The sequence below is a fragment of the Urocitellus parryii genome, chromosome 11, assembly GCF_045843805.1.
Source record: "Urocitellus parryii isolate mUroPar1 chromosome 11, mUroPar1.hap1, whole genome shotgun sequence".
Taxonomy (NCBI): domain Eukaryota; kingdom Metazoa; phylum Chordata; class Mammalia; order Rodentia; family Sciuridae; genus Urocitellus; species Urocitellus parryii.
This window is the reverse complement of record NC_135541.1, coordinates 29,233,281-29,259,547: the sequence shown is the minus strand read 5'-3', so window position 1 is coordinate 29,259,547 and position 26,267 is coordinate 29,233,281. Positions and strand designations below refer to the sequence as shown.

Here is a 26,267-nt window from a genome sequence, read left to right as displayed (position 1 = left end):
CAAGAACATAAGCTCCATAAGGGCTGGATCTTTCTTTTCTTCAAAAATGTATCCCAGGAGCCTGCACTGTCCTTGGAAAGGAGACTGGAGGCAGGGAGTAATTCCAAACAGGCACTGATAATTAGGCAAGGAACAAACAGTTGTTAATGAATAAAGCTACCATGGTTCCAAAACTATACTTTAAAAGCAAGGGAAATGAGCCATCTGAAAAGTTATTTTTTTTTTACACTCTGTTTTTCATCAAATGTTTAATTATGTCAAGTTATTGTTTTAAATAAAGGTGTGTGTGTGTGGGGAAATCACTGAATTGATTAAATCACTTATTTAAAAAATTGATATATCAGTTTAGAACATGAATAGTCAGATTCTTGAACTTTAAAACCACCAATGATCCTTTTGTATTCTTAAAAGAAATATTAAAGTTCTAATGAAGGAAGATTATTTCCAAACTTTTTTATACCAAACAATGTAGCATCATTTGCTCTCTAACTTATTATTACTGGTTTAGGCATTGGTGGGACTTATATACAAAAATAAAATGCAAGTATTTTAGGACCTGCAACTGACTGCCAAAGTAGTTTCTTTCTTTTTTTTTTTTTTTATCTTTCACTCAGCACTATAAAAACAATAATTCCCAGCTCCACTGACAAGTCCACAGCCAAATGGAATAGATGAATATTATGATGTGGCCAGAAATTCCCAAAGAGATCTTTAGCAGACTGTGGGAAGAATAGTTGTGAGCCAAGGCCCAACTTTTGAAAGGTTTCTTTTGTCTCCCACAGTTCAGAGAGTTTGCTCTTCTTTTTGGTGGGAGGGGTACCAGGGATTGAACCCAGTGGTGCACAAGACTGAGCTATATCCCCAGCCCTTTTTATTTTTAATTTTGAGTCTTACTGAGGGTTGTCCAGGCTGACCTCAAATTTGCCAGCCTCATCATCCCAACTAGTTGGACTACAGGTATGAACCTTTATGCCCAGCAAGTTTACCCTTCTTAACCTAATTCCCACCCCTTGGGGAAAAAAATGAGAAATAATCACTGTGAACAGAAAACAAATATTATAGGAAGCAGCCTGTATTTAATAAGCATTTATTAAGTACTTCCTGTGAACTTAAAGAATAATAAATAATGAGCATGAGGCTAGTCATGAGGAACAATAATAGGAATTGATTTAGAAGGACTTCAAAAGAGATGACAGTGTGGGCTTTCAGCCCAGTTTTCCCACCATCAAAAGAGAGGTTAAAGGAAAATTTAGGAGAAAATTTCAGTTAATTCAAGATTATTGACTTAGCACATCCCAGTTCCTGAGCTAGGTCTGTAGATCAAAAGCAGATACTGCCCTTATCCTCAAAAGATTTCCAGTGTGATAGAGCGAACATGAAAAAGGTGATAATAATTATTTATGGTAAGTGCCATAATGTTAGTACTAGAAGCAGTGGGAGCCAGGAAGAAAGAACTCTAATACAGCAGTTCTTAAAGTGTCCTCCACAAACCCTTGGGGATCTCCAAGTCCTTTCAGGGGATGTGCTGGGTCAAAAATATTTTCATCATAATGCTGGAACATTTTTGTCCCTTTGCCATCTTATTGGTAGTGCAAAAGCAGTGGTGGGTAAAATTGCTGATTCTTTATATTTAGCATGAATCAAAGAGAGACACCCAAACTGACTCAACATCATTGCATTATTCACTGCCACATACTTGTAATAAAAATAAAAAACAATAAAGCGAAGTCAGTTTTACTTAAGAGGGTCTTTCTCAAAGAAATAAAATAATTTCTATTAAATCTTGGCCCTTGAATATATATCTTTTTAATATTTTTGTGGTGAAATGGGAAGCATGCATTTAATACTTCTGTGCATACAAAAGAAATAGGATAGTTTCAGGAGAAGCTCTTGTGTGACTGAGTTGCGATTTTAATGGCTGCTTTTTTCATACAACATAATGACATATTTGTCACTATGGCTGACAATTTATCAAAATAAAGTGAGCTAGTCATTTCAAGGAAAACCACTAACAGTGTTTGTTGCCAATGCTAATATCTGAGCTTTCAAGAGAAAATTAGAATTTTAGAAAATTGTATCTCGCATCATAAGCTTTCCAGCTTTCAATGTTTAAGAACTTTTCTGGTGAGATTGATGGTGATATTAACAAATGTGATTCTTTTAAAAAAAATTTAAAAATCAATTGTTGATTGACTTTTATTTATTTACTTATGTGTGGTGCTGAGAATCAAACTCAGTGCCCCACACATGCTAGGCAAGCACTCCACCACTGAGCCATGACCCCAGCCCAAATGTGATTCTTTTATATCATGTAAATGAGTCATCTTTGGTAAGATCTACGTAACTCAGGGAACCAATATTTTACAAATGATCAATATGCCAAGTTGTAAACCGTGCATTTGTAAAATGTCCATTCAAAGTGCAGGTATTTTAATGTAACCAGAATACAGATTGTTAATTTATGTGTAATTTCAGATTTTATTTGCAACTAACCTTTAACAAACTACCACTTATGAAGTTTTGGTGTAGCGTAGCATATATACACAAAAAGGCTATTAAATATTAAAACCTTTTTTTTCCACCTCTGTATCTGTGTGAGGTCAGATTTTCACTCTTCAACCAAAACAATATATCACAGTTGAAGAGAGCATCTAGCTGTTTCCTTTTCTTCTAATATTTTTTTTAGTTGTAGATGGACACAATATCTTCATTTATTTATTTTTTATGTAGTGCTGAGGATTGAACCCAGGGTTCTTGCACATTGGAGGCAAGCACTATACCGCTGAGCCACAGCCCCAACCCCACCTTTATTTTTTTAAAGCTAGTTTTTTAGTTGTTGATGGACTTTTATTTTATTTACTTTATTTATATGTGGTGCTGAGAATTGAACCCAGTGCCACACACATGCTAGGCAAGTGCTCTACCACTGAGCTACGACCCCAGCCCAGTCGCCTTTATTTTTATTACAGAAATCAGACTATTCCTCCTAACTGGCAGGAAACTAAAGCAATTTAGGGTTTAAGAGACATATAAGAAGAAAAAAAAAAAAAAGAAGACTTCCAAAGATTAGGACAAATTGCAGGAATTGTGGAGAGACCAGCCATTGTTCAGGTTATCTACTGTAGCTTAACAAACCACCTCAACAATTATCTTTTTTTTTTTTTTTAATATTTATTTTTTAGTTCTCGGAGGACACAACATCTTTGTTTGTATGTGGTGCTGAGGATCGAACCCGGGCCGCACGCATGCCAGGCGAGCGCGCTACCGCTTGAGCCACATCCCCAGCCCAACAATTATCTTATTATTATTTCTTACAATTGTGGAAGTTTCTAGACTTAGGCCTTTGATGTCTCTCAGTCAATTGCAGCCCCTTAAGTGGTCTCCTTACTTGCTTCCGGGGAGCAATACAACCACCAGAGTTATCTTTTAAAACCCTGTCATATTTCTCTGCTCAACAATCTGTTAGCTTCCTAACTCACAGCAAAATTCAATACCCTCAAAATAACCCACAAATCCCCAAAGGATCTGGATTCTCCACCTTCTTCCCACTACCTTTCTCACCTCTTCTATAGCCATGCTCTCTCGCCCCTCATTGGACTCCTTGCTGTTTTTTGAACAAGCAATCTGTCTCCGGGCCTTTGCACTTACCTGATTCAACTCTCTTTAAATTATTGTTCAGTGGCACGTTCTCAGTGAGGCTTTCACAGACTCCCTCCCTCGCTATTTTGATGACTAAATCTGGCGAGAGTGGGAAAGAGCCGTCTCACACTTCGAAGTCCTGCGGATCCCTGCCCTTTAGGGAATTAGGTGCCCCCCTCTCCCACCCACACACTGGCTAACCAAAAACTGCAGCATCCAATGAACTCTCTTTTCAGAGTAGCAGTGCGAGCCAGGTCCTAGAATGGAAACTCGTTGAGGAAAGAGGCTGTCACCTGTTCCATCTGGGTTCTTGGAATCCTGCTCTGGGAGGGGCATTCAGTAGACACTGGTGATTACTGAATGGACGCAAGGGCAGCGTTGACGAAGTCCTACACCTCTAGTACTGGATAGAAGACTCTAGGGCAGCCCAATCTCCACTGGTCCCTCCCCCTTTTTTTTTCTCCCCTTTCTTCCCCCGCCGCGTGAGCTTTCCCGGCCTAATCTATTGCTCGGCGCTCGTCTCTTCTACGTGGGTCTGCTCAGAGCGTCCCATCGATCTGCTCGACCATTGCGCGCCTGCGCTTTTGGGCTGTCAGTCAGAGGCAGCGTGGGGAGCTCTGGGAGCGGTTGCGACGTGCTGGGAGCTGAGGTAAAGCCGTGGCTTCTGTCCTGAGGGGCCGCGCACGAGCTGGCTGAGCCGGGTGAGCCTCGCGGTGGGGGCTGGAAACCCCCTTTCATCAGGGACTCGCCGAGCTGGGTCCAGATGGAACCCAAAGGGCAGACTGGGGTAATGAGCCCTGAAGTCCCTAGCGCGAGTCCCTGCTCCACACGGCCACGGAGCCCAGTGTCCAAACTAGAAGGGAGGTTGGGGAGCATTCGAGCCAACTACTTCGAGCGGCAGATGCAGAAACTGAATTTCGGGGTGGGGGAGTTCACACTGAGCGAACACCAGACCTGGGACCAGACGCCCTGAACACCATGCCCGAACTTTTTCCACCTGAGTCCTTCATTTATTCAGCCTATCTTTAGTTGTTTGGGTGCAGAGCAGTGAAATACTGCCCTCAGTCAGAGCTCAGTTATGATGCCATGGTCTATCTTACCTATTTACAACCGGAGAAGGCAGTGAGTGCACTGAGGCACGTCTGAGAAGCCGGGAACACTCCCTCTAAAGCTTGGGAGGCTAGAAGATTCATTGCCTTGATCCCAGCACACAGCGTCGTGACAGCGACATTGAGACATTTGCTTGGCTAACATGGCTAACATTACTGTTCTTACTTCCCACGGTGCCACTCTTCAGCCAGAGATTTTGACAGTAGAAATCCTAGATCCCAGTGACTTGGATTCTAATGCCACTCTGCACATGTTTGAGCTTGACTCTTACATGAGGCTGTTGTGAGGTTGGGGATCCTCATCCCATACACATTGCGTACCTGGCATCCGACTTGGAGTACAATGATGACAACGCACAATTCCTTCTTTTTTTAAGTGCTATAATTTTTTTAAATAATTTTGTTTATTTTTATGTGGTGCTGAGAATTGAACCCAGTGCCTCACACATGTGAGGCAAGCGCTCTACCACTGAGCCACAACCCCAGCCCAAGGAACTCACTCTATTTTAAAGTCTTTTAAACACATACGTGCAGTAAGGCTTGTAAAGGCTGACATAATCTGTACATGGTAGAGTAGAAGCATATAGGGAAAAGGAATCCCTTCTGCCAGAGGCATGGGAAGGGTTAGAAATGGCTTTGTGGGAAGGTGATTCTTGAGCTGAATCTTACAAGTTTTGGAGTTGATTACTGGACACAGGAGAAAGGGACCATATAAAGCAAAAATAGCATGTACCTGGGCATGGTGATGTGTGCCTTCAGACCTAGCTACTGTAATTGCTGGAACAGGAGGATTTTTTGATCTAGGAATTCTAGGATCTGTTAACTTAACCTCAGGCTCTCCTAAGAACTGAGGGTGTGGGTGATAATTTTAAATTTCACACCACCTATTGTGGCAAAACCAAAATTTAAACTCCAGTCTTTTGACTCTTAGGGTCTAGTGCATTTTTCATAATAACATCAAATGCCATGGAAGTTGTATAATGCAAGAGTGAACTTTAGATTCCAATGTGAGGCAATGCTTATTGAAATGGAAATAATCGTATCTTCCAAGTTTGTGTGTGAGTCTTCACTTTGTGTCTTGGATATACTTGGTGTTAAGTGCTGTGGTTTAGGTATTGATGTATGTAGCCCAGGACAGTATTATAGTAAAGGTGCACCATTATTTGCCAATTTGGATTTTTTTTTTTCCTGAACACTGCATTTTGCACATGATTATATCATTTGTTGTAAGAGAAAACTTTTGGAGCTTGGGTTGTAGCTCAGTAGTAGAGTGCTTGCCTACCACATGTGAAGCACTGGGTTCAATCTTCAGAACCACATAAAAATAAATAAATAAAATAAAGGTATTGCATCACCAAAACTTGACACCTTCCCTGTACACCAGCAGTAACTAGTCAGAAACATAAGAAATAAGCACCTTATCTGGAAGAACAACAAAAAACCAAATGCCTAGTAATGAACCTGACACAATTGTGCAAGACCTAAACAAAGTATTGAAACTGAACCCACACGAAGGACTGACATAAATGAAGATGAACACATTTCTAGATAGGAAAATGCAGTGTTGAAAAATATAAATTTTCCCTAAGTTAATCTATCCATTTAGTTGCAGTATCAAAATTTTTTTTTTTGCGAGCTTTTTCAATATTTTCATTTTTTCAGCGGACACAACATCTTTGTTTGTTTGTGGTGCTGAGGATCGAACCTGGGCCGCACGCATACCAGGCGAGCGCGCTACCGCTTGAGCCACATCCCCAGCCCCGATCAAAATTTCAAATAGATTTTTTTTTTATGGTTTTAGACTCTGATTCTAAAGTCACTTTTTAAGGAAAAAAGCTAGGCAAATTAATAATTTTTGAACAAGAACAATGGGAAGATTTGCCTACCCTGTCAAATGTTTATATCTAAATAGTAGAGCTATATGCACTTTTTAAAAAAAGAGGTGTTGGTTCAACGAAAGACAAATGGATGAATAAAACAGAATAGAAACTCTGAAAAAAAAAATAAAGGTATTGCGTCCATCTACAACTAAAAATATTTTTTAAAAATTTTCAGTTTAAATCAGCAGGATTTATGGCCTTTCCCTGTGCCTCTGTTCTGTGGTAGCTGCTGTAAAGAGGTTCTTTTCAAGGTAAAATTGCTTTTTTATTACCTTGACTTTGAAAAAGGAGTTAACAATTTGGATTGTTTCTGTAATTGGATTCTTAGGTTCACATATAAGCCTATATTTGCTGGGCACATTAGTGCACATCTGTAATCCTAGCTACTTGGAAGACAGAGGCAGGAGGATCACAAGTTTGAGGCCAGCCTGAGCAACTTATTGAGATCCTGTCTCAAAAATAACAAATAAAAAGGATTGGGGACGTAGCTCCCGAGTGTTAGAATATCCCTCGGTTCAATACATAGTACCAAAAAAAAAAAAAAAAAAGAAGAAAGCTACAAACCTCATTTGTGTTTAGAGTGATATCTGTTATAATTAGGGAAAATGAGAATACTAGAGCATATGGATGAATTTTTTTTTTTTTTTAAAGAGAGAGTGAGAGAGGAGAGAGAGAGAGAGAGAGAATTTTTTATTTATTTTTTAGTTCTCAGCGGACACAACATCTTTGTTGGTATGTGGTGCTGAGGATCGAACCCGGGTCGCACGCATGCCAGGCGAGCGCGCTACCACTTGAGCCACATCCCCAGCCCATGGATGAATTATTAGAGGAATCTTCAGTCAGTTTTATACCTTTCAAACTAACATGCCTGTGTTTCTATTTTTAATTCTTGTCAAGTTTTTAAAATGCTTTCAAGAAATAAGAATTAAAATATCATTTTAGTAAACATTTTAATAAACTTCTCCAGAATCAACTTGAGCATAACCTTCCTGTGTTTTCTAGGAAGACAGGTGTTCCCTTTATCCTGTGTACACTGTTTCTTGGCTATCTCCCTGCCATGGCACTACTGGTAGTGTATTAAAATTTACTGAATCTGTCTTAATTGTGAATAACTCAAGGGCCAAGCCAGATATTTTTTCATTCAGATATCCCCCACTTTTACCAGTGATAGATTGAGTGTCTATATTGACCACAGAGTATGATAAAGATGATGATATGTGTATTTTGCAGTTGTGTGGTAATTAAAGTTGGAAGTGATACATCTGACATAAGTGGGTATCAGTAAACCTAAAGAAAAATGGATTAATATTTTGTGTACTTTGATTTTTGTTATGTTCTTTTTTCATGTGGTTTCTTTCCAGTTTATAAAAATGGAATTTCAAGCAGTAGTGATGGCTGTAGGTGGGGGATCTCGGATGACAGACCTGACTTCCAGTATTCCCAAGCCTCTGCTTCCAGTTGGGAACAAACCTTTAATTTGGTACCCATTGAACCTGCTTGAGCGAGTTGGATTTGAAGGTGAGCAATGACAGTGATCTGCACTTATAAAACTTTGGAGTGTTTGGTCTCAGTGATTTGTTAGCATTATGAGGGTGAGGGAGGATGATTAGAGAAGACTCAGTCTTAAAGTTTGCTGGAATCTGGCCACTTTTAAATTAGGAACAAAGAAGTATTCTGTTGCTATGTAAAAAAGATTGAGAAGATAGTGCTAAGTGTTGTTGTTATAGAGCTGATCTCCTCAGTGATCCAAGCTGAACCTTGTAAGGTTATCAGAAAGAGCTAATTAGGACTCTAAGTACTTTACTATCAGTACTTTCCTTAGCAATAGAATATATTGTGTGCCATGTAATGTATTAAGGATGAGTGTACAGAATTGAAAAAACATCTTAGGCCCTGCCCTCTAGAACTTTAAAGACCAGTGGGAAGAGTTCTTTCTACTTTTGCTTGAGTATCATAGATGCAATGCTATTAAGTAGGAAAAGGAATGTAAGATATCGGGTTTAAAAAAAGAGAGTTATGAGAGTTGCCTTCCTGACACAGACCCACAGACATTTTTGTGCACTGGTCTAAATGACATTGGCGTTAAGAGATATGTTTTAGCAATTTTCTTTTTAGAGCTTGGTCTCACAGGTGGTGATTGTGACACACTTTAGCCCAGTTTAAAATATTGTACTTTCCTATAGACTCTTTATAGATTTGTCATCTGTAACTCTTTTTGCTTTTTACTTTTACTATACCTTTAGTTCATACTTCAGTGTGGCCTATTGTGGTATATTTAATGTCTACTATGTAGAAAATTCTCATTGAGGCTCACTTACAATTTGATGGGGGAGGTGCCTCCTAAACGCAGAATTCTTAAGTTTTAAATAGCTAAGCCTGTCTTTCTGTCTTTATATCACAGTGGTAGGGTTTGAAACCAGGGCCTTTCACATGCTAGGCAAGCACTGTACCACTGAGGTACATCATCTCCAGCCACTGCCCCCCAATTTTTTAAGTTGGGATCTTGTTATGTTGCCTCCTCTGGCCTTGAGCTCATGATCCTCCTGCCTTATTTTCCTAAGATTACAGACTCATGACACTATTCCTGGCATCATTCTTTTCTTATTGTTAATTATTTTATAGAGGGAAGTTAATGTAGCCCTGCTTAGCTTTTTTCTCCCTCCAAACAGAAGAATCTTGACCATATATTTAGTAGACTGTCCCATATTTGCATGAATGGAGTATCCATCACTTTATCTACTGTACTTCAAATCTCCTTTCCAACCTTTGGAAATGCTACCTTCTCTTCAATATCCCTAACAGCATTAATCTTTCTTTGTTTATCTTGGCACCTCTCAAGGACTGTTTTATACTATAATTAATGGTATGGGAGGCTTAGTAATCTCTCCTAAGAACAGATACTGTTTCTAATTCATCTTTGTATTCTCAGCATTTTGCATATAATATAGTATGTACTAAAAAAACTATTAATTTATTTATGTACTTTGTTTTTGGGGAGTAAACCCAGGGATACTTTACCACTGAGCTACATTCCTGGTCCTTTTTATCTTTTATTTTGAGATAGGGTCTTGCTTAGTTACTTAGGGCTTCACTAAGTTGCTGAGACTGGCTTTGAACTTGCCAACCTCCTGCCTCAGCCTCCTGACCCACTGGGATTATAGGTGTATACCACACCCTGCTGTACTAAAGAAATTTTTGTTGAATACGTGGCTTATCTCAAAGGCCATCTCTTCTAGTGAGTCTTCTTTAGGTAATCATTTCCATGTTTAATTTACCCATATTCAGTTTATTTGTGGTACTGGGGATTCTTAGGGACATTGTAGAACTGAGCTACATCTCCAGCCCTTTTTTTCTATTTATTTATTTTTATTTTGGGGGGGGGGTACCAGGGACTGAAGTGTGGAACACTCAACCCACTGAGCCACATGCCCAGCCCTGTTTTGTGTTTTATTTAGTGACAGGGTCTCACTGAGTTGCTTAGTGTCTTGCTTTTGCTGAAGCTGGCTTTGAACTTGGCATCCTCCTGCCTCAGCCTCCTGTGCTGCTGGGATTACAGGCATGCGCCACTGTGTCTGGCTTATTTTTCTATTTTAAAATGGTCTCTCTGAGTTGCCAAGGGTGGCCTTAAACATGTAATCCTCCTGCCTCAACTTTTCTAGTAGCTGGGTTACAGGGTGTACCACTGTGACCAGGTCCATGTTTAAAAAAAAAAAAATTATTTTAAAGAATTTAACCTTTATTTATTAATTTGTTAAATATTTATTTCATAGTTGTAGGTAGAGATGATACATTTATTTAATTTTATGTGATGCTGGGAATCGAACTCAGTGCCTCACGCCTGGTATGTGAGCGCTTTTTTCTCTGAGCCACAACTCCAGTCCTTAACCTTTATTTTATTTATTTTGTTTTTATGTGGTGCTGAAAATTGAACCCAGGGCCACACTCATGCTAGGCAAGCACTTTACCACTGAGCTATACCCCAGCCCTCCGTGTTTCTTGAGGATAGAAACCATGTTAAGTTCTTTTCTGAATTCTCAGTGCTTATTTGTCCTTTATGTGTTAAATATATTAGTATTTGTTGGATAAAAGAGTGAGTGACTAAATTGAGGAGAGGAAGAAAGAAGGAAGGAAGGTTAAATGATTTTAAAGAAAAAAGAGGAAGAAAAAATAGAAAACAGTGATTCCAGTGAAAGGGAGGGATGATTGTGATCTGGAGCACTATCATGGAACATGTGGAAATTATTGAAGAGATGCCAAAATCAGACCGCCAGATATCAGTAACATTATCTCACCAAAGATCCATGAAAAAACCCCCGATTTTCTGTCATTGTTTGATAGATAAATGGATAAGGTGAATATATCTGTTGTGTGAAAATGATTCTTATTAGATTCATTTAATCCTCAGTGCAGCAGTAATGGCTACCTGGTAGGAAGTTGGGGTAACTATTTGTACTGAATGAAGATTTAAGGTTACATTTAGGGCTGGGGATGTGGCTCAAGCAGTAGCGCGCTCGCTTGGCATACGTGCGGCCCGGGTTCAATCCTCAGCACCACATACAAAACAAAGATGTTGTGTCCGCTGAAAACTAAAAAATAAATATTAAAATTCTTTAAAAAAAAAAAAAGGTTACATTTATATGTTTTATTGAATGGTCTTGTGAATTCTTTACATCCACAAAAAGTGGTGTACAGTATATTAATGTAGGTATGAATCATACAGACCTAAGGGTTGTTTTTTTTGTGGGGGGGGGGTACTGGGGAGTGACTCCAGGGGCGCTTAACTGCTGAGCCACATTTCCAGCCTATTTTTGTATTTTATTTAGGAACAGGGTCTCACTAAGCTACTTAGGGCCTCACTAATTTGCTGAGACTGGCTTTGAACTTGCGATCTTCCTGCCTCAGCCTCCCCAGCTGCTGGGATTAGAGGCATGTGCTTCCAAGCCTGGTCAGACCTGAGGGGTTTTTTGTTGTTGTTGCTGTTGTTTTTTGTGGTGCTGGGGATTGAACCCAGGGCCTTGTTCGTGGAAGGCAGGTACTCTACCAACTGAACTATATCCCCAGCCCCCTAGACCTGAATTTGGTCTTCATTCCATTGCATCCTGAGTAAAGTCACTTAAAGTCTTTCAGTCCATGGTTCCTCTTTTGTGTGTGTCTGTGTGTGTGTGTTACTGAGGATTGACCCCAGGACCTTATGTATTCACACTCTGATACAGAGCTACATTTCCAGCAATCCCCTCCCCTTTTCTTAAATTTTGTGTTGAGACAGTCTAAGTTGCCTAGCCTAGCTTCAAACTTGTGATCCCTCATCTCAGCCTCCCAAGTAGGTGGGATTTCAAGTGGGCTCCAAAAACTTCTGGCAGATTTCTTCATTTTAAAAGTGAGATTGTTGTAAGAATTAATTGAAAGAATTCATGTAAGACACACTGAAAAGGTTCAGTAATATTAGTTATTATTACACCTAGAAACAGACCATAGCCAATTGAAGTAGTGAAACTGATATCTAGATGAATGAGTTTTTGCATTTTTCCTTCTTTTTTCTTTCATGCTATAGAAGTCATTGTGGTTACAACCAGGGATGTCCAAAAGGTTTTATGTGCAGAATTCAAGATGAAAATGAAGCCAGATATTGTGTGCATTCCTGATGAAGCTGACATGGGAACTGCAGATTCTCTGCGCTACATATATCCAAAACTTAAGGTGAAAAATTATTTCTTTTACTGTTTATTGAAAATAAATAATATCTGATTTTTCCAGTTATTACAGTTTATAATTTTTTTTTAAATATGGTCTTACATCACATATTTTGTTGCCTATATATTCTTCAACTGCTCTTTGTTTTGATTTAGACATTTAATTGTCACAGTCTGTGCTTTTCAAGTAGTAATACATCTTTATTAAAAAAAAATAGACGTGGGCATGGAGTCACACACCTTTAATTCTTGGCTATTCAGGAGACTTAGGCAGGGGGATTACAAGTTTAAGGTTAGCCTGGGCAATTTACTGAGACCGTGTCTCAAAATAAAATTTTAAAAGGACTGGAGATGCCAGACGCAGTGGCTCATGCCCATAATCCCAACGGCTTGGGAGGCTGAGGCAGGAGGATCACAAGTTCAAAGCCAGCCTTAGCAACTTAGCAAAGCCCTAAGCAACTGGGTGAAACCCTGTCTCTACATAGAATATTAAAAGGGTTAGGGTTGTGGTTCAGTGGTTAAGTGTCCCTGGGTTCAATTCTGGTACTAAAAAAAAAAAAGGGACTGGAAGTGTAGTTCAGTGGTAAAGTGTTTATCTACCATGTGAGAGTAAAACATTTGCTATCATTTAATCCGTAGTACTTCAGGGCAGACATTGAGGAGAAGGCTGAGGGTTGTGGCTTGATGGTAGAACACTTGCCTAGTATGCAAAAGGCCCTGGGTTCAACCTTAGCACTGCAAAAAAAAAGGACATATATTTCAAATGTACTTCAAAATTTCTATTTATATTCAGTTCATGAAATGCAAAATTAATATATAGCAATAAAAATCAGAGCAGCAGTTGACTCTGTAGGTAGGAAATTGACCGGAAAGAAGCAGGAGGAAATTTTTTAAAATTCTATAGATCTCTCATGTGATATTTAAAGTTTTAGTCTCTTCTGATTAAGAAACTAACAAGAGTACTGAGAATTATGGAATTGTTCTAAAATTGATGTCCTTTAGAAAAATTTCAGCTTTTGTGATATTGTTATATATTTTGAATTGGGGGAACAAAAGCAAGACTTTCTCCTGCAATTGCTGATGACTACAAACAGATGTGCTAATTTTTTAACCTACCTTTGTACTAAAGAACAAAAAATTAATGCAGAAATGTATATGTACCCACCCTTTTATTGGAGAATAGCTTAACCAGAGCAAAATGCACAAATACTAAGTATACAGTTCGATAAGTTTTGACAAGTATATGCACCCAGTTTACCATCACCCAAATCTAGAACAGTTCCATTACCCCTAAGGTTCATGTGCTTTTTACTAGTCATTCTCTATCACTGTATGTTAGTTTTGTTTGTTAATGAACTTCATGTAAGTGGAATTATATAATTTTGTTCTGACTTTTGTTTAACATAGTATTTTTCAGATTCATTCACATTTTATTGAAGGTATAACTAATTCATTCCTTTCTGCTGCTGAGTAGTGTTCCACTGTTTTTGTTTTTGTTTTTTTAATCTCTTCTATTGACAGTCATTTGGGTTTGTTTCTAATTTTGACTATTATGAATACAGCTATCATGAACATTGTTCTGCAAGTCTTTCTGTGAAAATATTCTAGGTTGTAGGGTTTACTTTGTTAAAAGCTATCAGTTTTCCAAAGTGGTTTTATTATTTTACACATCTGTTAACACTACATAAAAGTTTCATTTGCTTCACATTTTCAAAACTTAGTGCTGTCAGTCTTTTTAATTTTAACTATTCCTAGTGGATATGTATGTAGTGACTTCTTATTGTGGTTTTAATTTGCATTCCCTGATAGTAATGATACTGACCACTTTTTCATGTGCTTGTTGACCATTTGTATATATGAAGTGTCTGTTCAAAGCATTTGCCTATTTTTAAATTGGGCCATTTGCCATTTTATTATTGATTATAGGGGAATTCTTTTTTTTTTTTTTAAGAGAGAGAGAAAGAGAGAATTTTTTAATATTTATTTTTTACTTTTCAGTGGACACAACATCTTTGTTTGCATGTGGTGCTGAGGATCCAACCTGGGCCGCATGCATGCCTGGCTAGCTCGCTACCACTTGAGCCACATCCCCAGCCCTAGGGGAATTCTTTATATATTCTAGTTGAAAGTCTTCTGTCAGATGTGTTGTATTTTCTCTTATTTTATGGTTTGTCTTTTTTTTTTTTTAATTAAAGAGAGAGAGGGAGGGGGAGAGAGAGAATTTTTTTTTAATATTTATTTTTTAGTTTTCGGCGGACACAACATCTTTGTTTGTATGTGGTGCTGAGGATAGAACTGGGCCGCAGGCATGCCAGATAGCGCGCTACCGCTTGAGCCACATTCCCAGCCCCTTATGGCTTGTCTTATCTCTTTATTACTGGTTTCTTTAGATGATCAAAAGTTTTAAATGTTGATGAAATCCAAATTACTGATTTTCCTCCTCTTTTTTTGGTACTAGGGATTGAACTCAGGGGCATTTTACCACCAAGCCACATCCCCAGCCCTTTTTATGTTTTATTTTGAGAAAGAGTCTCACTCACTAAGTTACTTAGGGCGTAAGTTGCTGAGGCTTGCTTTGAATTTGTAATCCTCCTGCCTCAGCCTCCCAAGCTGCTAAATTATAGGCATGTACCACTGTACCCAGTTATTTCTGATTTTTTTCTTTAGTGATTATTTTTCTTTAGTGACTATTATCTTTTTGTACTGGGGATTGAACCTTAGGATGCTCTATCACTGAGCCACACCCACTGAGCCCCTTCTATTTTTACTTTGACAGGATCTGAGTAAGTTGCTGAGGCTAGTCTCAACCTTGCAATACTTCTGCCTCAGCCTCCCGAGTCACTAGGATTATTGTGGCATGTGCCACAATACCCGGAAATTATTGCCCTTTGTGTCCCAAGAAATCCTTGTCTATCTGAAGTTTGTGGAGATATTCTTTTACTTCTAAAAATGTTGTAAATTTGGCTTTTACATTTAGATATATGACCTGTCTTGGTTTAATTTTTAAGTGATCCTGAGGTAGGGATAATATTCCACAAGGATATTCAGTTGCATCAACACCATTTGTTTAAAAGACTTTGCTTTTCTTCATTGAATTACATTGGTGTCTTAGTTGAAAATCAGTTAACCATTTATGTGCAGTCTGTTTCTGTCCTCTGTTTTGTTCCATTGATTATTTGTCTATCTTCTCTTCAGTACCACTGTCTTGATTATTTTAACTTTACAGTATGTCATAAAATCAGGTAGTATAAATCTATGAACTTTTTAAAAAAATATTATTTTGGCTTAATTCCTTTGGATTTCCATGTAAATTTTAGAATTATTTTCTGTAAAGAATCATTCTTGGGGCATGGGTTATGGCCCAGTGGTGGAATACTTGCCTGGCATGTGTGGGGGGACTGGATTTGATCCTCAGCACCACATAAAAATAAATAAAATAATGATGTTGTGTATATCTACAGCTAAAAAAAATTAGGAATTAAAAAAAGAAGAAGCCTTCTTAGATTTTGATTGGAAGTATATTGAACCTATAGATTAATTTGGAGAGATTTGATGTTGTGAATCTTCCAATCTTTCAATATTGTGTGTGTATATTTAAGTTTCTTTTACTTTTTTTCATTGTATAATCTGTGGAGAATTTGAACACGTCCTAGTAAATTTTTGTTTGTTTATTGCATTACTGGGGAATGAACCCAATATGTTCTATCACTGAGTTACATCCCTGGACCTTTTTCTTTTTTATTTGAGATAGGGTTTCACTAAGTTGCTGAGTGTGGCCTCAAATTTGAGAACATCCTGCCTCAGCCTCCCAGGTTACTGGGATTATAGGTGTGCACATTGTGCCCAAGTCACAAATTTATTTTAGGTAAATGCTTTTAGTGATATTGTAACTGGTATTTTTAAAATTCTATCTTTCAATTGTTTGTTGCTTGTATATAGAATGTGATTTTATTTATTTATTTATTTATTTTTGTATTTTGACCATGTATCTTGTGACTCTAATATAGATTCTCTTAGGATTTTCTACATGCATCATGATTTTTCTTCAGATAAAATGAGTTGTATGTTTTCCTTTTTAATTAATCTTTTTTTTCCTTCTATTGCCCTGATCAGAACCTCCAGTGCAATGCATATAGGCATTTCCACTCAAATTTTTACCCTCTCTTTTTGCATTTTTATGTTTCCATCCAACTGAGTTTTGGTGTTTCTGATTAAAGAGAAAATTTCCTATACTGTTAGAGTCAAGATTTCTGGAGTGTAGCTGCTTATTTGTTTAGGGAAGAATGGGGAGCTTCCTTAGGATAATAAGAAGAGGATTCTGTTCTTTCACAAGAATTAATGCAGGTTTACTAAGGAACTTAGGATTTTTTTTTTCAATTTAAAAAAATTGTGGTAAGTATACATAACAAAATTTATCATTTTAATTATTTTAAAATGTACATTATAGTGGAATTGAATACATTCATAATATTACACAACTATTATTACCATCCATCTCAATAACTTCAGTCTTATAAAACTGAAAGTATATTCATTAAACATTCCCTCCCAGTCCTGGCAGCTACCATGCTACTTAATGTTTTTATGATTTCTGATTTTTCTACCTCATACAAGTGGAAATTATGCAGTATTTTTCTTTTTGTGACTAGTTTATTTTATTTAGTATAACATCCTCAAGGTTCATTCATATTGTAGAATATTACAGATTTTTCTTCCTTTTTAAAGACTGTATAATATTCCATTGTATGGGTATGCCACATTTTGCTTATCCATATATCCATCAGGGGACATTGGGATGCTTCCCTGTTTTTGGCTATTGTGAATAATTCTGCTCTGAACATGGGTGTTCAAATATCTCTTTGAGATTCTGCTTTCAGAAAGTTCTCTTAGTTATATACCCAGAAATGGAATTGCTAGGTTATGTAGGTAATTGTGTGTGTGTGTGTGTGTGTGTGTGTGTGTGTGTAGGAACAATGTATTATTTTGCATACAGATATACAATTTTTTATTCTTACCAGTAGTGCATATGGATTCCAATTTCACTACCATCCTTCCAATGCTTGTTATTTGTCTCTCTCTCTCTCTTTTTTAAAATAAAAGTTGTCATCTTAATGGGTACAAAGTTGTATCTTGTTTTGATTGACAAAGAGTTTAGGATTTTTAGTGATCTTCCCAGCAGCTATTTTAGCTACTATCTAGAAGTTATGGATGAACGTATAAGCTCTCTTTGCTCCCTAATCCCTAAATCTTAGAAATTTTATTTTTCCTCTAACCTGGAATTAGAGATCCTGGGAATTCCATGCAAATGAGTTCCTCTAGCTCTTGACTGGGAAGTGATAAGCAGCAACTATTAATAGAAGAACTACCAAAAAGACATTTTATTCTTGAAGTTGTTGCCTTCTTACAACTTATTTATTTATTTATTTTTTAATTTTTTGGTACTGGGCATTGAACCCAGGGGGTGCTTTACCACTGAGCTACATCCCCAGCCCAGTCTTTTTTTGGCGGGGGGGGGGGTACTCAATCTCACTATGAGGCTTGCCTTGAATTTATAATCCTCCTGCCTCAGCTTCCTGAGTCATTATGCTTACAGACATGCACTGCTGCACTGAGCTCTTCTTAAAACTTTGATCATTTACTCCTTCCGCTTTTGCTTGTACCTAGTATCTAAGTTCTAGTATCCACTCTCATTTATTTTCCTCCCTTTTTTTCTTTGCTTCCACATCATTTATACAGCATCCTTATAAATAATCTGGGCCTTTTTCTAATCTATGACTTTGGTCAGCAAGTCTTGCTCTCTTTACTTGGTTTTACCTATCATAGGGCTGCTGAAATCCTGGCTTCACATCACCTTGCCTTCCAGCCTGGAATAGAAGGCAACAAAGTTAACCTGTGGAGATTACCAAATACCTGTCAAGAACAAAGTAAAACCCAAGCTAATCCCAAACTCAGAACTGTCTGGTTGGGGATCAATGTAAACTTTTAGGAAGGGAGTAGAAAGGCACAAAAAAGTTGAAGAAAATTGAGACAGCTTCAGAAGGCAATTTGCTGAGGGATGTCAGATGTCTCTCTAAAAGAGAAAGTTGTACCCACAAGCTGTGCCATGGTTTAAAAGAAACAGCCCTTTGAACCCATTGAGTTCTCTTTCCCTTTGCCCATAAAAGAGCTTCCTAAACATTTGGAGGCTCTTTTGGTCTGTTTTCAGTATGATTTTAGGTAACATAAGTTTAGGGCTTATTATCTTTTATCTTTATCTACTTCCTGAATTCCCCAAATATTAATGTGAGGTTATCCTGTTTAGTTTCTTTATTGTCTTAGAGAAAGACCAGAGTGATATATTCACTTTATTTGGCTTTTTAAGTTTTTTTTTTTTTTTTTTGATGGTACTTAGGATTGAATCCAGGGTGCTGTACTACTGAGCTACATTTGCAGCCCTTTTTTTTTTATCTTTTTTTGAGATGTTGCCAAGGCTAACATCAAACTTACAGTCTGCCTTCCTTAGCCTCCCAAGTCACTGGGATTACAGGCGTGCATCACTACACCCAGCTAAAATACATTTTAATTTATAATCTTCTTTTTTTACATTGCATTTTCTAAATGTAGTGCAGTCCTACTCGTATATAGAAATCCCCCTCATATTTACTTATAGGATATTGAAGCTGGATACCATGTTTGCTAACATTTTTTCAACTAAAGGACATATCTCATTTGGATTATTTTTCTGGCACTATTTTCTGCTTCATTTTGCTGTATCTTAACACCACAGTTTTACTGATTTATTGGTTCTCACTTTTTATTTCAGCTGTCCAAACTTTTCCCTGACTTATCAAGAGAGATTATTGGTTCATTCATTCTCCCAGGCCCTGGGTGAGTGAGCTCCATTCTTACAACTGGAATTGATAACAGATATTCTTGGATTTCATATTTTCTTCATTATAGTGTTTCATATATGAACTCATTAATTTAGGATATATGTATTTATAGTCAAACCATAATAATAAACCAGTTGTAAACCAGTTATAGTTCCTGCTTTAACTTTTTTTTTAACATTTATTTTTTTTTAGTTTTAGGTCGACACAATATCTTTATTTTGTTCTTATGTGGTGCTGAGATTCAAACCCAGTGCCTCACACATGCTAGGCAAGGGCGCTACCACTTGAACCACATCCCCAGCCCTCCTGCTTTAACTTTTTATTATGGGAAATTTTAAATGTAAACAGAACATTGCCCATGTGTTTATCATCCAGCCTTATAAGCAAATCTTATCCCACTCAATTTGCTTTCCTTTTTTTTTTTTTTTTTTTTGTGGTGTCAGGGATTAAACTCAGGACCTCATGCATACTAGGTAAGCACTGTACCCCCAAGCTATAACCCAGCCCCCCTCCCATGTTTTTTTGAAGCAAATCCCAGACATCATATTTTTTATCTTTTTTTAATATTTATTTTTTAGTTGTAGTTGGACACAATATCTTTATTTTATTTATTTTTATGTGGTGCTAAGGATCGAACCCAGGGCCTCACACGTGCTAGGCAAGTGCTCTGCCACTGAGCCACAATCCCAGCCCCATATTATTTTATCTTATCTGTATATTTTTCAGAATATATTGCTAACATGAGGGCTTTAAAAAAATTATCACATCCAAAAGATTAAAAAACAAATAAATAATAATTCTTTGGTATCATGAAATACCCAATCAGTGTTTGAGTTTCCAGTTGCTTTATAAATATAAACATGTTGTTTAATGTTTACTCAAGAAGTGAAAAGGACTACCCATTATAATTGGTTGAAATGTCTCTTAAGCCTCTTAACTCATGGATTTTCCTTTCTTCTTACTCTTTTTTCCTTTATAATGTATTTGTTAAAGAAACTGGGTCTTTTTAAAAAAAATTTTTATATATATCTTCACTTTTATTTATTTATTTTTATGTCATGCTGAGGATCGAACCCAGGGCCTCACGCATGGGAGGAAAGCGCTCTACCACTGAGCCACAACCCCAGCCCCCCCCCCCACACTGAGTCTTTTTGTCTTGTACAGTTTTCCAGTCTGCATTCAGTTGATTGCAAAACTGTGATATTATTTAATAAGTGTTTATCTCTGTATATTTTCTGTAAATTAGTAGTTGGACCCGGAAGCTTGTGTAAATTTAGGTTTGAGTTTTTTTTGGCAAGACTGTTTCATAGGTGGTGGTGTGGTTTTCCATCTGGAGGCACATAATTGAGGTGGTTGCCTTTTATTTTGTGATGTGAGCAGCTGTTAGTGATTGTTGCCAACAGTCCCTGTTTCTTGTCTCCCAAGTCATTTGACCATCTGAGGTTACATCTCTCTTTTTGTTACTTTGCCTCAAACCCTTTTTATGTTTCTTTTTTTTAATTTTAGGATTGTATTCCTTTTTACATTCCATTTCCCCAAAAGCATTGTGGATTGTTTTATTTGCCCTTGTATTCTTCCTAGTTTTACTTATTTCTGAAGTGATTTTTTTCTTTTATTTCTAATTCCCCTCACTTCTAACTTTTCTTTTTTTAAAAAAATTTAACTATAGATGTACATAATTTTTTATTTTTTACATATATATATTTTAAAGAGAGATAGAGAGAGAGAGAATTTTCAATATTTATTTTTTAGTTTTCGGCAGACACAACATCTTTGTATGTGGTGCTGAGGATCGAACCCGGGCCGCACACATGCCAGGCTACTGCGCTACCACTTGAGCCACATCCCCAGCCCAACTTATATATTGTTTTGATGTGGTGCTGAGGTTCAAACCCAGGGCCCCAAACATGTGAGGCGAGCCCTCCACCACTGAGCCACAACCACAGCCCCTTACTTCTAAATTTTCTAATTCATATTTATGTTATGGTTTTATGCTTTGTTTTTTTACTTTAGGTTATTTTGAAATATTAGTCTCTAGATTTTATCTGTTTTATGGGATTGTCTTTCTCATGTATTTTCATTGTCTCTAGGAATATTATTCCAAACTTCATCATTATTTTTTTAATAATAACTTTGTATGGGATTTGAATATAATCTTTTTCTAATTTTTGTCTGAAACTGGTTTTCCTAAATTTTTCAAAGGTAAAGGTGAGGTCTTCCTCCAAAATTAGAATTGATTTTTTGTGGGTATCATAAAATAGACATACAATTTTATTTTGCGTTTTATTTATTAATAGTCTGTTAGTCTTGTACTCTATACTGAATAGTTCATTCATTCCCTCCATTGATCTGTGATGTCCTGGATACATCTAGTATATATTTGTATGTTTGGGGACTCTATTTTGTTCCACTGAGCTATTTGTCTTTCTCTACACTAACACCATAGTCATTTACTCTCATTTTTATAATAATTCTTAATATTGGTAGAGTCCTTCACTTATCTCATTGTTCTTCTTAAGGAGGTATCTTATCTATACTTTGTTCTTTTATAGAACAAACAACTTGAAAATACTAAAAATACTTAAAAAATACTTAAAAATACTAAGGATCACATATATATTTTATATATTTTATAGAACTTGAAAGTTCTTGGGCTGGGGATGTGGCTCAAGCGGTAGCGCAGTAGCCTGGCATGTGTGCGGCCCGGGTTCGATCCTCAGCACCACATACAAAAAAAAGATGTTGTGTCCACCGAAAAACTAAAAAAATAAATATTAAAAAAAAAAGAAAGTTCTACACAGAACTTTTGATATTTTCACCAGAGTTGCATTAAATCTATGCATAAATTGAGGGCAGACTGGCACCTTTAATACTGAGTCTTCCTAAAGCCATATATGTAGTGTATATCTCCATTTATTTCAGTCTTCTTTAATATCTGTCAGTAATGTTTTAGAATTTACTTCTTAAAAATCTTGCACTGAGGTGTAGTTCAGTGGTAGAGCACTTGTCTAAAATGCATAAAGCTGGGGTTGATTCCCAGTTCCACAAAGGAAGGAAGGGAGGGAGGGAGGGAGGAAGGAAGGGAAGGAGGAAGGGTGAATTAGGGCTGGGAATATAGTTCAGTGATAGTAGAATGCATGCTTACAAGGCCATGGGTTCAGTCTCCAGCATGACAGATAATAATAATGATAGCTATATGTATATCTTTTGTTAATTTATTCCCAGATTGTATTTTTTATTAGTATGTATAGTGTGTGTTTTTATATATATATGTATACACACACACACACACACACACACACACACACACACATATCTTAAAGAATCAAAAGTTCTACAAGACTTATAGTCAGAAACAAGGGTGTTCTGTACTATCCATCCTAACTCTTGCTTTCTGTTCCTCAGAGGCAACTACTTTCAGATTTGTTTTTTCTTTCTTTAATTTTGGATAATTTTTTTTTAATATTTATTTTTTAGTTTTCAGTGGACACAACATCTTTGTATGTGGTGCTGAGGATCAAACCCGGGCCGCACGCATGCCAGGCAAGCGCGATACCTCTTGAGCCACATCCCCAGCCCAATTTTGGATAATTTTGGATGCAGGTCTTTCCCTTTCTTTCTTGTAAATTCAGACTATATTTGGAATAATTTTTTGCTATGTTTTATCCAAAATTCTTAAGTATTTGTAACAGAATTTTTGCATTATCTTAATCCACCAATTTTCCAACATCAGACCCTTCAGGCTGACTTCTTTAAGTGCGTGGTTTTATTTCACTCCCAACAACACTGAGGTAGATACAATCTTTATCCCTGTTTTACAAGTGGGAAAAAGTAGGCCTCAGAAAGCTCAAGTAGTTTGCTTCACGTTCAGGTTGAAAGACAATGCTATGGATGCCAAAGTCTCAGTAAATGCATTGAATAACTATTGACTGAAAGAATAATGCCTGCTAGATACAGCCAAATGGCACATGTTTTAGTGGAAATTTAACTTTTACTTGAGAGTGCAATAGTAGAGTTGGTAAGAGACATGGTAGTTAGGAGGGTACCAAGTGCCCTCTAGAGGAGCATCAGGAACCACTGCTTGGATCTGCTTATTGAAGAAGGAGCCCTTAATAAACGTGACTTTCAAATTGAGTCTTGCAAAATAGGAATTTGTAGTGCTGGAGATGTGAGGAGGGATAAACATTCCTAGTGGGGATAGGATAGAATAACTCTTCAGAAAGCATGAAATTTTTTAAAGAACTTGTACTTTAATAGTTGAAGAATTCTACAAAGCTGAAAAATCAGGGGATTATTATTATTATTTCTTAAAGAGGTAGAGCTTTGTTAGAAAGTGAAAAGTGAGGTTGTGGCTTAGTAGTAGAGTGCTTGCCTAGCACATGTGAGGCACTAGGTTCAATCCTCAGCACCACATAAAAATAAATAAAAATAAAGGCATTGTGTCCACCTATAACTAAAAAAGATACAAATAAAGAAAGTGAAAATTAAAGACAAGTATTCTCAAAGAATGCAGGCTCTCTAGAACAAAATTCATCAGCTTTATTGTTTTTAGAAGTTAAACTATTTGGGAGGGAGGGAATGGCAGAATGATAATGGGGGTTTTGAGAAACAACAGACTTTGCATTGCAATAATAGCTGATTGTTCACATAAGATCTCTCTCTGTATACTCTTGAGCACTTCTGATGATACTTAAATTTGCTAAAACTTTATAAATTAGTGCATGAGAAATTATTACTTTAGAACCTTAATTTCTATTCTTAGAGACTGCCTAAACTAGGGAGTTTATTTATTAGCTGATTGTGATCAAGACGATATAATTTTTATTTTCCTTGGGGTTACCTAAAACATTTGCTCTGAAGATCATGAGGGAGAACTTTCATATTTACTATGTATACTTGGATTTCTAATCTACCTTGAAAGGAAAATGGTATTGTTGTGCTTTGTTGTTGAGAAATTTGATATCAGAGAGCTTAAATAACCTGCCCTAAACCCCACACCTGGTTAGTTGCTGATCCAGAGCTAGATCTCATCTCTTAGTTTTGAAGTACATTTGTACATCTTGGAATCTTTTTAAAAATATTTTTAAGCTATACATGGACACAATATCTTTTTTTTATAACTTTATTTTATTTATTTTATGTGGTGCTGAGGATCAAACCCAGTGCCTCACATATGTTAGGCAAATACTCTACCAACTGAACTACAGCCCCAGCCCCAGACACAATATCTTTATTTTGTTTATTTATTTTTACATGGTGCTAAGGATCAAACCCAGTGCCTCACATTTGCAGGGCAAGTGCTCTGCTGCTGAGCTACAACCTGAGCCCCATCTTAGAATCTTGTAAAATTTTATGTGTAGATTAGATAATTGCATGTATATATACAAATTTTTTTCAGTATACAGTTCAGTGGTTCTATTATATGTAGAGTTTGTTTGTTTGGTTCTTGGGATTGAACCCAGGTCCCTGTGCATGCTATTCAAGTGCTTCTACCACTGAGCTACATCTGCAGCCCAGCACTCTTAATTAAATATATTTCTTTTTAAAACTAGCAAATAATTCTTCCAGTTGGACTCATGCAATGTCCTTCTCTTTAAAAGTGCAGCTGTAGCTTCTTGGTATCTTTCTCTAAGTGGAGTGAATTCTGGTCTTGAAGTAAGACTTTCTATTCTATGTCTAGGGCCATGCAAACAAGAAGCCTGGCTAAGGAAGGATACAGTGTGGTCAGCCAGCACATAAGGCAGAGCTGCCTGACTCCTTCAACATTGATCCCTATCCACATGAGATATGTTCCTTTGACTTCTTTCTTTCTTTCCTTCCTTCCTTCCTTCCTTCCTTCCTTCCTTCCTTCCTTCCTTCCTTCCTTCCTCCTTCCTTCCTTCCTTCCTTCCTTCCTTCCTTCCTCCTTCCTTCTTTCCTTCTTCCTTCCTTCCTTCCTTCTTTCCTTCCTTCTTCCTTCCCTTCCTTCTTCCTTCCTTTCCTCCCCTCCCCTCCCCTCCCCAGGGCCTTAAGCATACAATGCAAGCCCTCTGTCATTAAGCCACACCGACAACTGATCCTCTGTTTGAGGTAATTATCTATCAGTACTAGTTTATGTGGTAGCAAGAGAAGGCGCCTATTTATTAGATACATGTGTAGAGAGCAGGTTAGTGAGGTTTATTTAAGAGACTTATGTAGACTAAATCTATAATAGAGTCCTGCAGCCTATGTGTAAAACACTTATAGTTCAGGTCTTATTGCTTCTCTTAATTTAGAAATGGCAGAGTTGAGGCTGCAGTTGTAGCTCAGTGGTAGAGCACTTGCCTAGCATGTGTGAGGCACTGGGTTTGAGCCTTAGCACCACATTTAAAAAATTAATAAATAAAGGTATTGTGTTCATCTACAACTAAAAAATATTTTTTAATTAAAAAAAAAAGTAAACATAGAAAAAGTGGCCGAGTTGAGGGCTGGGATATAGCTCAGTGGTAGAGTGCTTACCTAGCATGCATGGTAAGGTTGTGGGTTAATCCCCAGCACTGGGGGGAAAAAAGAAAGAAAAAGAAAGAAATGGCAGAGTTGATCATTCTCTGTTTAATCAAGGTAGGAATCTTTCTTTGGCCTCGGGCCTGCCTCAGTTTCACAACCCAGAAAATAGGGATAATGATGCCAAAACACTGCTTGTTAGAGGTTTAGTTGTTTAAGTCCTTTGATGTAGAAAAAGGACTATTGTTATATGTCTTTTGAAACAGCTAACATGCTACAACAAAGAACAAACTATGCTGTTGAAACCCCCAGACCAGAGACAGTTTATTAGAAAGAATGAGCATATATTCTATTTTTAGAAAATGCTCAAAAAGCAAAATGCAAGTTATTTTCACTTGAGTGTTTGATGTGTTTATCAAATTACAAATCTCTGTCATTCTTTCCTGGACCCTTTCATTTTGCCTGAGGTTTTGTTTTTGTCAGATTTCTATCTGCCTAGAAAGAGTGAGTATAGTTTGGTCAAGGGAGGATCTGAGAACTTGGTCCTAACTTGCTTAAAGTCTTTTATTAAGTGGCACCTTTCCTTCATATGATTTCTTTGGTGGGCTGTGGTTG

General features: G+C 37.2%; 1 protein-coding gene across 3 annotated transcripts in view; it reads left to right on the top strand.

Annotated features, from left to right (window-relative positions):
- The first annotated feature begins 4,186 nt into the window (after positions 1 to 4,186).
- The window catches only part of Eif2b3 (eukaryotic translation initiation factor 2B subunit gamma), a 109,792-nt gene continuing 87,711 nt past the window's right edge, over positions 4,187 to 26,267 (top strand). For 2 of the 3 annotated variants that reach the window (XM_077791275.1, XM_077791277.1), the window contains exons 1-3: positions 4,225 to 4,340; positions 7,990 to 8,146; positions 12,180 to 12,325. In XM_077791275.1, the coding sequence (XP_077647401.1) occupies positions 7,999 to 8,146; positions 12,180 to 12,325 (294 nt within the window). In that variant the 5' untranslated portion in view covers positions 4,225 to 4,340; positions 7,990 to 7,998. Of the gene's footprint in view, positions 4,341 to 7,989; positions 8,147 to 12,179; positions 12,326 to 26,267 lie in introns of all 3 variants that reach the window. The other variant, XM_077791276.1, reaches the window with a different exon arrangement.